Raw genomic sequence first — 15,180 nt, 5'->3', positions numbered from 1 at the left:
CAAGTTTTTTTGTTTTTTTTTTTTCTGAGACAGAGTTTCGCTCTTGTTACCCAGGCTGGAGTGCAATGGCGCTATCTCGGCTCATCGCAACCTCCGCTTCCTGGGTTCAGGCAACTCTCCTGCCTCAACCTCCTGAGTAGCTGGGATTACAGGCACCCGCCACCATGCCCAGCTGATTTTTTGTATTTTTAGTAGAGACGGGGTTTCACCATGTTGACCAGGATGGTCTGGATCTCTTGACCTCGTGATCCATCCGCCTCGGCCTCCCAAAGTGCTGGGATTACAGGCGTGAGCCACCGCGCCCGGCATAAGTTTATTTTTTTTTGAGACAGAGTCTTGCTCTGTTGCCCAGGCTGGAGTGCAGTGGCGCAATTTCAGCTCACCACAACCTCCACCTCCTGGGTTTAAGCAATTCTCCTGCCACAGCCTCCCGAGTAGCTGAGATTATAAGCACCCACCACAGTGCCCAGCTAATTTTTGTATTTTTAGTAGATACAGGGTTTCACCATGTTGGCCAGGCTGGTTTCAAACTCCTGACCTCAGATGATCCACCCACCTCAGCCTCCCAAAGTACTGGGATTACAGGAGTGAGCCACTGTGCCAGGCCAGAATAGTGCCTGACACAGTGTTTGCTCTAATTATGAACAAAAAGGGCACACTGATATGCTTATTCAATTATCAAAATTCACTACCAGAGGAAGGCATATGAAGCTTAAGGGGGCTTCAGTATGTCACATAATGGGAATTTATAATTAGTACATTTTACTGATCTGTTGTCACACCACAGATTTTAGACAAGATCGGGCGTGTTCAGGGTGGTATGGCCGTAGACAACACACCACAGATTTTAAGTAGTACCATAGTTACGTATCACTACAGGCCATTTTTACTATGTCATAAAATTAAAGCAGCATCCTGATTTCAGAGATTTTTAAATGTGGGGAGAGGGAGGTATGCCTTCAAAACAATGAAAGTAACACATGTATATCTTAACTAAAACATCGTTAAAGATCAAAATACGGTACTAGAACAAACTGTTTCCACATAACAAGGACCACAAACTTCTACAAAACCAAAGAGTGAAGTCAGGACAAAAAGACCCATTTAAGGCAAAACAAAATCTCTCTACCCAGTTGAATGTGGTCTTTTTTTTTTTTTTTTTTTTGAGACGGAGTTTCGCTCTTGTTGCCCAGGCTGGAGTGCAATGGCGCGATCTCGGCTCACCGCAACCTCCGCCTCCTGGGTTCAGGCAATTCTCCCGCCTCAGCCTCCTGAGTAGCTGGGATTACAGGCATGCGCCACCATGCCCAGCTGATTTTTTGTATTTTTAGTAGAGACGGGGTTTCACTATGTTGACCAGGATGGTCTCGATCTCTTGACCTCGTGATCCACCCACCTCGGCCTCCCAAAGTGCTGGGATTACAGGCGTGAGCCACCGCGCCCGGCCTGAATGTGGTCTTAAAAAGATCACTCCCTTCCCCAACCAACACCAAAGACCTGCTTCTTTAATGGACATGACCATTCCATTCCTTCTGTATTAGAGAAGTTTAAAACATGCTTGTTGTAACAACAAAATGAGGCCTCATTAACAAGTAAGTCAAGTGTAAGCAATAGATTTAAGAGTTTTTCCTGATCTGATAAGGGAGGAATATGAGATATGTGAAATAGGGAGACAGATACTAAGAGGATAGACTATTATGCAAATACCAACTTAATCCAGACTGCGTATACAACACAATTCAAATTTTTAATGTGCATACTTTCACATCTTTCAAAAAAAGAAAACATATTAGATGTGGCTATCTCTAGGTAATGAGACAACTTTATTTATGAATGAGTTCCTATATTTCCCAAATGTATTACAGTGCATATATACTATTTATTATGAGGGGGAGAGAGTTAATGCTCCTTGCTTCCAATTCTATATTCATTACACCATGTTCAGAGACATGCTTCCATTTCAAAAGCCTTTTTTTTTTTTTTGACAGAGTCTTGCTGTGTCGCCCAGGATGGAGCATAGTGGTGCAATCTTGGCTCACTGCAACCTCCGCCTCCGGAGTTCAAGCAATTCACCTGCCTCGCCTCCCATGCAGCTGAGATTACAAGCATCCATCACCACACACAACTAATTCTTTTGTAGAGACACAGTTTCGCCATGTTGCCCAGGCTGGTTTCGAACTCTCCAGCTCAGGCAATCTGCCCGCCTCGGCCTCCCAAAGTGCTGGGATTACAGGCGTGAGCCACTGCACCCCGCCCATTTCAATAGCTTTCACCATTATAGAAGTTTTTTCTTCCATACATACAGATGAACTGTCCAAACGTCAATTATCCAATTTTCAGGTTTATCAACCCTGATATCTTGTTTCTAGTTTTCCTTCTCAGTCTTATTAATACCTCCAAAGGGGGATAGCAGTAAGTAATAATAATAATATACTTCATAGGTAACTAGACATTGTTATAAGCACTTTCATACATTAACTTTATCAACAGTACAAAGCAAAACTGAAGTCAATGGTCTGTTTTAATGCTGTAGCTATAAATGATCTGCTGAGGATGACTGAAGTAAGCAAAATATCTAATGATCCATACTGCCTATTGTATTTATTGTAATTAACATGGTCTCAATTTTTTTAAAAAAATTAATAATCCTGGTATTGGAAATCCTGGTCCAGAAAACTATTATAATAAAAGCAATAAAATAGTTAATAGTTCAAGTAAATCGGATTTTCTGGAATCCTGTCAAGTCATTAAAAAGATATAAACTTTTGTAACCATGTAACTAAACAGAATACTGCAGGTAACTCCAAACCTACCATTTAAGCAACTAATACCTTGATTTTTATTTTCATTTGCTTTAGACAAATATACACCATTTCACCACACACCAATAGCCATAATTTTTTAAGTAACAATTATCTATAATGCTTAAAGATCCAAGCTACCAATCTAAAAAACAAAGAATATTCCTTATTTAACCAAATCAAAGTTTCTCCAGTCTGGTTCTCAGGTGAAATTCTAAATACTGGTTCTGTATTTATTTTCATTCTAATCAACTGTTTTTGTTTTAAAAATTGAAACGGAGGCCAAAGAACACATCTAATGATACTGAGCCTGCAAGCCAATTTGTAAAATTTATTTTTTTTGAGACGGGGTCTCGCTCTGTTGCCCAGGCTGGAATGCAATGGGGTGATCTTGGCTAACTGCAGCCTTCGCCTCCCAGATTCAAGCAATTCTCCCACCTCAGCCTCCCGAGTAGCTGGGATTACAGGCGCACCACCACACCCAGCTAATTTTTGTATTTTTAGTAGAGACAGGGTTTTGCTATGTTGGCCAGGCTGGTCCTGAACTCCTGACCTCAGGTGATCCACCCTCCTCAGCCTCCTGAAGTCCTAGGATTACAGGCATGAGCCAACGCACCTGGCCTGAAATTTTTTTTTTTTTTTTTTTTTTTTTTTTTTTTCAATTCGGCTGTTGATACTTGTGCATGCTTCACGAAGTTCTCGTGAAATATTTTAATTATACAGATAATATCCAATTTAGGAATTCTTTCTAAAAAGTCAATGAACAGAGCTAAATATTTTAAAAAACAAAACTCATTTCAAATCATTTCGTTTTTACCTAATTAGTACAGAAAACATTAAGATCTAATCTATCTATGTGTCTTCCCCAGATTTCATCAGCGTAGATGCTACTAAATTTTCTCTAGTATTTACTCAATACTACTGTGGCTAGAGACAATGTACTCACACTAAATATTACTCTGTCCTTGCCTTTCAAACACTTAGGACAATGGCGTTTTACCTTACTGTTTTCGGACCAATCACTCTATACGTTGTTTAATGTTTTCAGAGATGAAAATAAAAAGGGAAAGGCAAAGAGGCTAGTAGCACAATTTGTTCTTCATTCTTTAAAACCACTTCCTTGACTTAATCTTGAGATTCTAGGTTACCTAAAGGAAGACAGTCCTGTCAAGTATTTCAGGTGTGGTTTTATAGAAGCATCATTAGCATTCAGCTTCATGAAGAGGTTGCCTGTCCACAGCCAGCCAAAAATAGAGCAAGTCATTGAGCTGTAATTACTGCTTTATAAAGTTTATTGAATCCATTACCCACTTTCACTCTTAAGCATCTGTCCTGGTTTCTCCTGACCACAAAACAATCTGTTTTTAGTGCGTTCTCACAAGTTGTAACCAACAATATACTAAATTTGCATTTATTAAAATCACTGTCATTTTGGTTTTACTCTTTTACTTCTTCATCCACACAGCTATTTATAACATCTATCACTCTCAGTAAAATTATTAAATCAAGAGTTGAAAGAAAACATTAAATGCTAAACTCTTAACTGCAAAACATCTAATTCCCAAACGGATATGCTACCGTTTATTATTTTTTGAAGTGTAAGGCAGTTAAGAACTCTTATCAGATTAATGCTGTACATGGAAACAAGAACAAAAAGGAAAAAAAAAACCCAAACTCTTATTAGAGTACTCTATTTAGACGGGCTTAAATTAGGAGAGTAAACTGCGATACAGAAATATAGTAGCAATCTGGCTGGGCGCGGTGGCTCACGCCTGTAATCCCAGCACTTTGCAAGGCCGAGGCAGGTGGATCATTTGAGGTCAGGAGTTCAAGACCGGTCTGGCCAAAATAGTGAAGCTCCGTCTCTACTAAAAAATACAAAAAGTAGCCAGACATGGTAGCAGACACCTGTAATCCCAGCTGCTCAGGAGGGAGGCTGAGGCACAAGAATCACTTGAACCTGAGAGACAGAGGTGGTAGTGAGCTGAGATTGTGCCACTGCATTCCAGCCTGGATGAGAGACTCCATCTCAAAAAAAAAAAGAAATATTGTAGCAATCTGACAACATGTACCAAAAATTGTATAAAACGTTCTTATCCTTTGACCCAGTAATTCCACTTCCAAAAGGCTGAGAAAATTTTTTTTTTTTTTTTACAGTCTCACTCTGCCGCCCCAGGCTGGAGTGCAGTGGCACGATCTCCGCTTGCTGCAACCTCTGCCTCCTGGGTTCAAGCAATTCTCCTGTCTCAGCCTCCCCTGGGACTACAGGCATGTGCCACCATACTCCACTCATTTTTTGTATTTTTAGTAGACAGAGTTTCACCATGTTAGCCAGGATGGTCTCCATCTCCTGACCTTGTGATCTGCCCACCCTAGCCTCCCAAAGCGCTGGGATTACAGGAGTGAGCCACTGTGCCCAGCAAGAAAACATTTTAATGCAAAGATTTGTGCATTATTTATATTCTTATTCATAGCAAAAACTAGAACCTCCATGTCCGACAGTGGAAGAATTATGTTACATCATATAACAGAATATTATACAGCCATTAAAAATGTTTAAGAATGACAAGAAAAAAATGTTTTCAAAATTACATTTAGTGAACTAAATCAGGGCATAAAACATTACCAAAAACATATTAACTCTGCATCTATGTGTGTGTCTATGACTGAAATTACACCAAATGCTGCTTATCCCTGAGAAGTATAACTAAGGGTAATTGGTTTTACAGTTATTTTTCAAGATTTTGGAAGAAATATCTATTTTGGCTGGGTGTGGTGGCTCATGCCTATAATCTCAGCACTTCAGGAGGTTGAGGCAGACAGATCACCTGAGGTCAGGAGTTCAAGACCAGCCTGATAAACATAGTGAAACCAAATCACTACTAAAAATACAAAAAAATTAGCCAAGCGTGGTGGCATGCACCTGTAATCCCAGCTACCTCAGACAGTGAGGCAGGTGAATCACTTGAACTCTGGAGGTAGAGGTTGCAGTGAGCCAAGATCATGCCACTGTACTCCAGTTTGGGCGAGAAAGCAAGACTCTATGTCTCAAAAAAAAAAAAAAAGGCCAGACGCGGTGGCTCCCGCCTGTAATCCAAGCACAGCACTTTGGAGGCCAAGGCGGGCAGATCACCTGAGGTCAGGAGTTCAAGACCATCCTGACCAACATGGTGAAACCCCGTATTTAAAAAAAAAAAAAAAAAATCTGTATTGTATCTGTTATAACTTTAGTCACACTGAACAGCATTTTAGCCACATAGTATAAAACTGTCTTAAATATTTCAACCATTCCACCAGCTTATTTGGGATTTTCTCAAATACACCTACATCAGCCCTATACTCAAGTGTTCAAACCCAGTGAGCTACCATGGGAATCTTAAACATGGATACAACATATCACATAAAAGAGGCTTTTTTTTTTTTTTTTGGAGACAGAGTTTCACTTTGCCTCCCAGGCTGGGAGTACAGTGACTCAATCTCAGCTCACTGCAACCTCCACCTCCCAGTTCAATCAATTCTCTTGCCTCAGCCTCCTGAGTAGCTGGGTTTAAAGGCGCATGCCACCATACCCAGCTAATTTTTTTGTAATTTGGTAGAGACGGGTTTTCATCATGTTGCCCAAGCTGGTCTTGAACTCCTGAGCTCAGGCAATCTGCCTGCCTCTCGGCCTCTCAAAGTGGCAGGATTACAGCTGTGAGCCACAGTGCCCAGCCTAAGGCTACTTTTCTTTTTTGAAACGGAGTCTCGCTCTTGTCGCCCAGACTGGAGTGTAGTGCCATGATCTGAGCTCACTGCAACCTCTGCCTCCCTGGTTTAAGGGATTCTCCTGCCTCAGTCTCCTGAGTAGCTGGGATTACAGGTGCCTACCATCGCGCCCGATTAATTTTTGTATTTTCAGTAGAGACATGATTTCATTATGTTGGCCACGCTGGTCTCGAACTGCTGACCTCAAGTAATCCGCCCTACTCGGCCTCCCAAAGTGCTGGAATTACAGGTGTGAGATGCTGCACCCGGCCAAAGGCTATTTCTTTACATACAAGCTTATTAATTTCATTTTTACAAGTCCAAGTTACAACTGCCAGTTTAACTAAGGCTAGAGGTTTGAGCATCCCTACTAAAATGATAGAAGTTTGCAACTTACTGTAAACATTGTTACTATACTGCAACATTTAGCTACTACCAAAATTCTAAGACTACTATTTGAAATAAGTTCAAATGATGTTTCTTCAATGCATTACCTATAGATCCAAGGAACAAAGACAAAACCTAACCTTAACTTCAGGCATGCACTGCCATCCAACTATCAAAGGACCAGTGCAGAGCATAAAACTCTACACAGGAATTTCTTCCCTCTTCCCTTTTCCCATTCTCTCCCAACAGGTGTTTTGCTCTGCATTCTCCCTTTCAGTAGTATTTGGTAGAATATTCTGAAAGAAACTTGTTTCCCTTGACAAGAATTTCCACTAACATTCACTCACAGCATTCAATGACTGTGCAGAAGTTCCAACACAAATAATCGTCTCACTCATTCCTTTGTGATAAAAACCCACTCTGAAGCAAATAAAAACTGCACCTTTTCCTAAATGTTATTTTGAGATATTTAAACTAAGTGAGCTTAAGTTTTATTTGCCTTAGTCACAAGTCCACAGTACAATAAAAGCAAAATTCAACCACCAGATACAGTGCAAAATAATTGCTAAACCACGTTGCAAGGTTACATCTTTTCCAGTGGAAAATTTTGGAAAGTCACATCACTGTGGAGAGAATACAGTATAAAAGCACCTAAAAAGTTGGCCTTTTCTTTTTTTTTTTTGAGTCGGAGTTTTGCTCGTTACCCAGGCTGGAGTGCAATGGCGCAATCTCGGCTCGCCGCAACCTCCGCCTCCTGGGTTCAGGCAATTCTCCTGCCTCAACCTCCTGAGTAGCTGGGATTACAGGCGCGCACCACCATGCCCAGCTAATTTTTTGTATTTTTAGTAGAGACGGGGTTTCACCATGTTGACCAGGATGGTCTCGATCTCTTAACCTCGTGATCCACCCGCCTCGGCCTCCCAAAGTGCTGGGATTACAGGCTTGAGCCACGACGACCGGCAAAAGTTGGCCATTTTAAAGTGCTATATGACAGATGTATTAATGTGCTGCATTCACAAAGATGGTCATGTGAGTATTCCATGAACTAATGTGTCTTTTAAAGCCTAATTTATGTTGGTTTTCCCTGTTTTGATGTTATTCACTCAATTATAATCTTACATCCAAATTCCCTGAATTTTTTTTAACTCCAAAGCCATTCTGGGACAATAAACCTCAAAGGCTGACATCAAACTATATGCTTTAGAAAAGTGTTTACGTTGGCGGGGGAGAGAAAAAAGAAAATATCAACAAATGAATTCCTATCCGGAATCCAAACTGAGAAATGCATTATTTAATTTGATCACAGCGCTAGGTTCAACTATTTAAAAATACAAGTCCGTTATACTTCTAATGCAAAAAGTACAGAAATCATAGTCAAGGCACACAAGTAATTTCTAATGCATCAACACTATTTATCAGAACAAATCATTCTACCTTTCTCATGAAAAATAAGTGCACTTGAATAATTGTATACGCTGTCACTTAAAAAGTTCTAATAAATTAAGTCATTCAATAGCTCTTATCCTTTTTAGAGTACTGCAGCTCAATCAAGTCTTAATTGAGACTGGCAAGCATAAAGGCATAGACTGGCATCTCTACAATGACTTGCATTTTACATAAAATTCGAAAAAACTTCGGTAGATATTTGCAAAAAAAAAAATACTAAGGAACAAAATTAATCAACTGCCTTTGATAGCAAAAGAATACTGATGAGATGAAGAGACTTAGCTGCACCTTATCGAAATAAGCAAATGTATAATCCAAAACTTCAGCATCATCAAAACACAGATTTCAAAAGGTATTCGGAAAAGGTTAATTTCTTAAGAAATAGTGGCAAGCAACTGCACTCATTTCCTGTTCAGATTCAATTCAAATTTCAGCCATTTCCTTTTAAAGGAAATAGTACAGCAACATAGGGCAGAGGGTCGGTAATGCTACACTACCAACTCTAAAGAAGAAAGTACCCGGAACTGGGTCTTAACACTGAAGATGAGCAATCACCTTTTTATAGTACTCTTACACATTCAATAATTTGCCTTGCTTTAAAAAAAAAAAAAGTCCACCTGTAAACTAAATAATGCCAAGAAAGCCCATTTTGAAGAGGCCAGGCCTAGCAGTACAATCATTTCAAGAGTTTTAATGCATTAGGCAATACGGGACTATTTACAACGAAATCAAACCATGTTTAGTGGAATCTTGACTGTGCCAGAGCATGTCACTCTGCCCTCAGTAATTAAGCTTATGTAGTGAGAGCGACCAGTATTAAAACAGAAAATACACAGGTAGCAGTGCAAATGCGACATTTCCAGGTAATTAAACCTCCCCGAGGGTAGGTGGTTTCTGTAAGGGGTAGGCCCTAAACGCCCAAGATCCTTCAACTCCCTCTCCGAGACGCGTGCTTTGGCAAAAGCGGCGTCTCCTAAACGGAAAGGGTCAAGGAAGAAGATTCCAAAAGAAGGAAAATCTAGAGAGAGGGAGTGCGTACGGAGCTCTGGGCTTGGGGCCGACAGAGGTTACCAAGCGACCCACTGCAAAGGCGAGTCTGTGGGGCCTGCTGGAGAGAAGGCCTCGCCTAGGAGTTGCAACACACTCTTTCTCCAGTGCGCAGCGCTCGGCCTGGGGGAGGGGGAGGAGGGGAAACAGCTGCCAGGGGAGCGGCGGGCCCAGCCCGGCCCGGCCCGCTCACCGTCAGGGTGTCGTCTATGTAGAGGGGGATCTGCCTCCTCTCGAAGGGGAACTCCTCCTCCCCGTCCCTGCACACTGCCACCAGTCGCGCCATCCTCCCCGACGCTGCCGTTGCCACCGTCACCACCTCCTCCCAGCTGCTGCTGCCGCCGCCGCCGCCGCTGCCTCTGCCGCCGCCGCCGCCGCCGCCGCTCCTGCTACCGCCGCTGCTGCCGCCTCCTCCCAGCTCCTGCCTGCAACAGCCAAACCCCGCGAGCGTAAGCACCGGCCGCCGCGCAGCACATTCGCCACGGGGGGCAGGGAGCGGAGCGGGAGGGGACGGGAGAGCCGGGCTGCGTTTCCCATCACCCGATTCCACACGTGCTCAGCCAATGAGCGCCCAGCGACGCCGGGACCCGCCCCCTCGCGCCGCGCTCCCTACCTCCCTCCCGCCCGGCCCCCGCCCGCCCGCTGGCCTCCCGTCAGGGTCCAAAGGAGAGGCGGAAGGGACCGTCCGGCCCGGGGGCTTCCCCGCCCGCCGCGGAAGTCCCGGCCCCAGGACCCCAACCCTGGCCTAAGCCCCACAGCCCGATCCCCGCCACCCGCCGCCCGGGTGCCCTCCTCCCTCAGCTGACCCCTTCTCCGGGTTTCTAGGCGCACCCCGCCCAGTCGGCCCCTGGACTGCAGTTGCCCAGCGCGACCCCGCCCCTGGGAGGGGTCGACCCCGTCACGGCTCTGCGGAGCCCAGGGAAGAGGGAGGCTCAGACCCTTTCCTCACCCTTCTCGGAGGAGGCTGTCGGTTCCGACCTTCGCCGTTTCCGTGGTCGCCTCCCTGACCCCCACCTCTGCTCCCCGTTACCAGCTGACGAGGCCCGCGTCAGGGCCGGCCTGGGCGGGAGCGCGGCTCCGAATGCCGTTTCCTCTCCCGGCAGTCAGCCGCTCGCGCCGCGGGGAGTGGGGGAGGGAGGGCGGGGGACAAGGGGAAGGTGGGGCCGGGCGGGGCCCGGCACCGGGCGGGGCCAGTGTCATCTCGCGAGACTGGGGCCTGCCGCGCTGGGGTCTCCGCTGTAGAAATCTGCGCCCCAAGGATGGGGGGCCGCCCTGGCAGTCCCTCCGTCAGGACCGGCGCAGCCCTCCGAATTCAGCCATTCTGCTAGACCCGAACTAGGACTGGTAGAGGGGATGATCCGCCCAACCTCAGGCCCTCGCCGGCGGGCTCGGAAGGCTTCCCCAGGGCGGAGGGGCGCAGCGAAGCGAGCTCGCCTGACTCCGGGCTGACTCAGGGCGGAGGACCTGGGTAGGTGGCGAGGATCCCAGGTCACAGGGGACGGAAGGCAGTTAAGGAAAGGAAGACGAGCATCGTGGGGAGAGAGACAAACTCTGGCCTCGGTCTCTTGGCCCTTGACGCCACTGAATTCGCGTTTCGCAGCGGGAAGGGGAGGAAAGGGCCCTGACACCCCGGCTCGCCAGGGCCCCGCCGCTTAGCTGCATCCCTATCCCGCCTAGGGGACCGCAGTAGTGAAGTGCTGACAGCTTGTGGTTGTCTTTACACTGGAGGGAAATAGAAAACTGGACAGTGGTGTGTGTGTGCGTCTTGGCCAAAGGAACTTCCTGGGCTGAGTTAAAGTGAGCAGTTACTCCTTTGGACGAAGTACTGGCACTGGCCAGAGGCCTTTCCCTCCTGCCATCTCCGAGGAAACAGAACTGCTGTGAAGACAGTTCCTCTCGCCGCCGGGTGCTCAGTTCTGGCCTTGAAGGTTTTGGAGGTCTGTTGTGAAACCAAAAGAGTTGGAAGATATCACCGGGCGCGGTGGCTCAAGCCTGTAATCCCAGCAATTTGGGAGGCCGAGGCGGGCGGATCACAAGGTCAAGAGATCTAGACCGTCCTGACCAACATGGTGAAACACCATCTCTAGTAAAAATACAAAATTAATTGGGCATGGTAGCGCGCACCTGTAGTCCCAGCTACTAGGGAGGCTGAGGCAGGAGTATCTTGAACCCGGGAGGGAGGTTGCAGTGAGCTGAGGTCACGCCACTGCATTCCAGCCTGGCGACAGAACAGGACTCTCCCCCCCACCCCCCCCAAAAAAAAAAAAAAAAAAAAAAAGAGAGTTGAAAAGATATTTAGCCTGTGAAAGTCCTGGCGATCTGAAGGATAGAACCATTTGCTGTTGTATTTCCTGGTAGAATAGGCTGGAGCTGTGATACCTTTAAAAAGTATTTTGGTCATCACATGGAGTCGTAGAGATTAAGAGCAAAAACCCCTTAGCCATGTTGACTTAGGACATTGTGTGGTCATTGTTAGGGTGAGTGACATAATAAACGAAGAACCATTGTTCATTCCCAAAGGTGTGATTCCCTGGTACATATTTGTGTCTTCTGGCCATGTTAGCAGAGTAGAAGAGTGTGATTATTAGCTTGAATCTAGAGAATCTCCCATTTTATGTTTCTTTTTTTTTCTTTTTTTTTTAAAAGCTGGGTGCGGTGGCTCACGCCTGGAATCCCAGCACTTTGGGAGGCCAAGGCAGGCGGATCACCTGAGGTAGGGAATTCGAGACCAGCCAGACCAACATAGAGAAACCCCTTCAACTACTAAAAATACAAAAATTAGCCGGGAGTGATGACGCATGCCTGTAATCCCAGCTACTCGGGATTCTCGGCCAAGGCAGGAGAATTGCTTGAGCCTGGGAGAGGGAGGTTGCAGTGAGCTGAGATCACACCACTGCACTCCACCTTGGGCAACAAAAGCGAAACTCCACCTCAAAAAACAAAAACAACAACAATACAGGCTGGGTGCATTGGCTCACACCTGTAATCCCAAGACTGGGAGACAAGGTGGACAGATCACTTGAGGTCAGGAGTTCGAGACCTGCCTGGGCAACATGGAGAAACCCTGTCTCTACTAAAAATACAAAAATTAGCCGGTTGGGGTGATGCATACCTGTAATCCCAGCTACTCGGTAGGCTGAGGCAGGAGAATTGCTTCAACCCAGAAGGCAGAGGTTGTGGTGAGCCAAGATCGCCCCACTGCACTCCAGCCTGGATGACAGTGTGAGACTCTATCTCAAATAAAATTGTATACACACGCACGCGCACACACACACACACACACACACACACATACACACACACACTGTGGCTTTCAATATCTAGAGGTGCTCCTATATTGGATACATCAATTAATGTACCCACATTTTTTCTTTTTTTGACGCATAGTTTAGCTCTTGTTGCCCAGACTGGAGTGCAATGGCCTTATCTCCGTTCACTGCAACTTCCCCCTCCCAGGATCAAGCGATTCCCCTGCCTCAGCCTCCCAAGAAGGTGGGATTACAGGCATGCACCACCATGCCTAGTTAATTTTGTATTTTTGGTAGAGATGGGGTTTCTCCATGTTGGTCAAGCTGGTCTCGAACTCCTGACCTCATGACCCTCCAGCCTCAGCCTCCCAAAGTGCTGGGATTACAGGTGTGAGCCACCGTGCCCAGCCTTAATGTACCTACTTTAAACCTTTTAAACTTCACTAGGATTCTGGTTGGCAAAGACTCATTATATTCTAATTACTTTGATTACTGATCACACACCAGGTACTAAAGAGTATTCAGCCTGGGGATTTAAATCCCTGAAAAGATATTAAAACACATATGTAAAACATAATAAAATGAGATCACAACAATCTTTTTCCATCTGAGCTTACCTTCCCTAATTTTGGCTTGTCTGTTAGGTCCACTGAACACAGTATCTTTGGACAGTGTTTCACATACTATAGGAATTCAATGAAAACGTATTCTTTTTTTTTTTTTTTTTTTTGAGACGGAGTTTTACTCATGTTACCCAGGCTGGAGTGCAATGGCGCGATCTTGGCTCACCGCAACCTCCGCCTCCTGGGTTCAGGCAATTCTCCTGCCTCAGCCTCCTGAGTAGCTGGGATTACAGGCACGCACCACCATGCCCAGCTAATTTTTTGTATTTTTGGTAGAGACGGGGTTTCACGATGTTGACCAGGATGGTCTCGATCTCTTGACCTCGTGATCCACCCGCCTCGGCCTCCCAAAGTGCTGGGATTACAGGCTTGAGCCACCGCGCCCAGCCTGAAAACGTATTCTTAAGGTGAAAAAGGCAGATAATTTGCTAGATAAATTGCTGTTTCTCAAGGAGGTGGTCTGGGTGCCATAAATAAAATAAAATCAATATCCCAAGGAAAATGCTTAGAAAATTATTTCATGACAATGAGTTTTCAAAGTTTTTACTGTGCACCTTCCTGGTTTTAGGGTAGGCACTTATTTTTATTTTCACTACTGCTCTATTTTCAGCCGTAACCACTAGTACTGCAGCAAATATTTCTTGAGTATTATCCTACGTACTTTAAAATGAAAAGCATCTGCTTTTAGAGAGCATAACTCTAATTGACAGAATAAATAATTGCTACATTAAAAGGCAGTTGTTTGTTGTCTGTTATTTCTTTGGCATTGTGAAATGCAAGGCTGAAGCATTTGAAAGGCCAGGAAAGCAAAAGCAAAGGCAATCAGCAGCAGAACACATTTTGCTGGTACCTAATAAAGAACAGTTGGCAGAATGGAGCTGTAACAAGTTATAAGCAAAATACTATTCTTTTTCTTCTTAGGTCCAAATGTGTGAGAAGCTAGCCACAAAATGAAGGCATAAATGAGATAGATCTGTTCTCCATACCACCTAGGTAGTAGGTAATTCTACTACCTATTACCTATATACCTATTACATATGCCTACCTACCTATTACCTATATAATTATTATTAAGGAATTAATAACAATTCCTTATTTCTTAGCTTCATAGAATATGTTTTTGGGCTTTTTGTTTTTGAGATGGAGTCATACTCTGTCACTCAGGCTGGAGTGCAGTGGCATGATCTTGGCTCACTGCAACCTCCAGCTCCCAGGTTCAAGCAATTCTCCTGCCTCAGCCTCCTGCGTAGCTGGGATTACAGATGCCTGCCACTACCCCCGGCTAATGGCTAATTTTTTGCATTTTTTGTAGAGACAGGGTTTCACCATGTTGGCCAGGCTGGTCTCAAACTCCTGACCTCGTGATTCATTTGCCTTGGCCTCCCAAAGTGCTGGGATTACAGGTGTGAGCCACCACGCCCAGCCCTTCATAGACTATGTTTAAACTCCTAGGGAGCAACATATGGTTCTTGTATGATTTATATACATATATCGGACATTGATGCTCAATAAAAATAAAACTGGTTGTGTTCACTGAGACAGGTGAATCACAAGGTCAAGAGATCGAGATCATCCTGGCCAACATGGTGAAACCCCATCTCAGCTAAAACTACAAAAATTAACTGGGCGTGGTGGCACACGCCTGTAGTCGGGAGGTTGAGGCAGGAGAATCCCTTGAACCCAGGAGGCGGAAGTTGCAGTGAGCCACGATCACGCCAGTGTACTCCAGCCTGGCGACAGAGCAAGACTCTGTCTCAAAAATAGTAATAATAAAAAATAAAACTGGTTGTCATCTTCAGAAGAGCTATTGGTGCATGTGTGGTAGACATTCCCAGTTTATAATTGTGTAAAATTAAAATTATGGGAGTGAGTCACTTTCTGAAG

The 15,180-nt window shown here is 44.9% G+C and overlaps 1 protein-coding gene across 5 annotated transcripts in view; it reads right to left on the bottom strand.

Moving 5' to 3' along the window:
* The window catches only part of GGNBP2 (gametogenetin binding protein 2), a 46,683-nt gene extending 36,133 nt beyond the window's left edge, over window positions 1-10,550 (bottom strand). For 2 of the 5 annotated variants that reach the window (XM_032280754.1, XM_032280757.1), the window contains exons 1-2: window positions 10,375-10,550; window positions 9,619-9,850 (exon numbers count right to left, since the gene is read on the bottom strand). In XM_032280754.1, coding sequence (XP_032136645.1) covers window positions 9,619-9,711 — 93 coding nt within the window. In that variant the 5' untranslated portion in view covers window positions 9,712-9,850; window positions 10,375-10,550. The remainder of the gene's footprint in view (window positions 1-9,618; window positions 9,851-10,374) is intronic. The other 3 variants (XM_032280758.1, XM_032280759.1, XM_032280756.1) reach the window with 2 other exon arrangements.
* Between the last annotated feature and the right edge of the window lie 4,630 nt (window positions 10,551-15,180).

This window comes from Sapajus apella, unplaced genomic scaffold (assembly GCF_009761245.1).
Source record: "Sapajus apella isolate SASKATOON/1434 unplaced genomic scaffold, GSC_monkey_1.0 scaffold12, whole genome shotgun sequence".
NCBI lineage: Eukaryota > Metazoa > Chordata > Mammalia > Primates > Cebidae > Sapajus > Sapajus apella.
The sequence above is the reverse complement of the archived record's forward strand: the minus strand, read 5'-3'. Positions and strand labels throughout refer to the sequence as shown.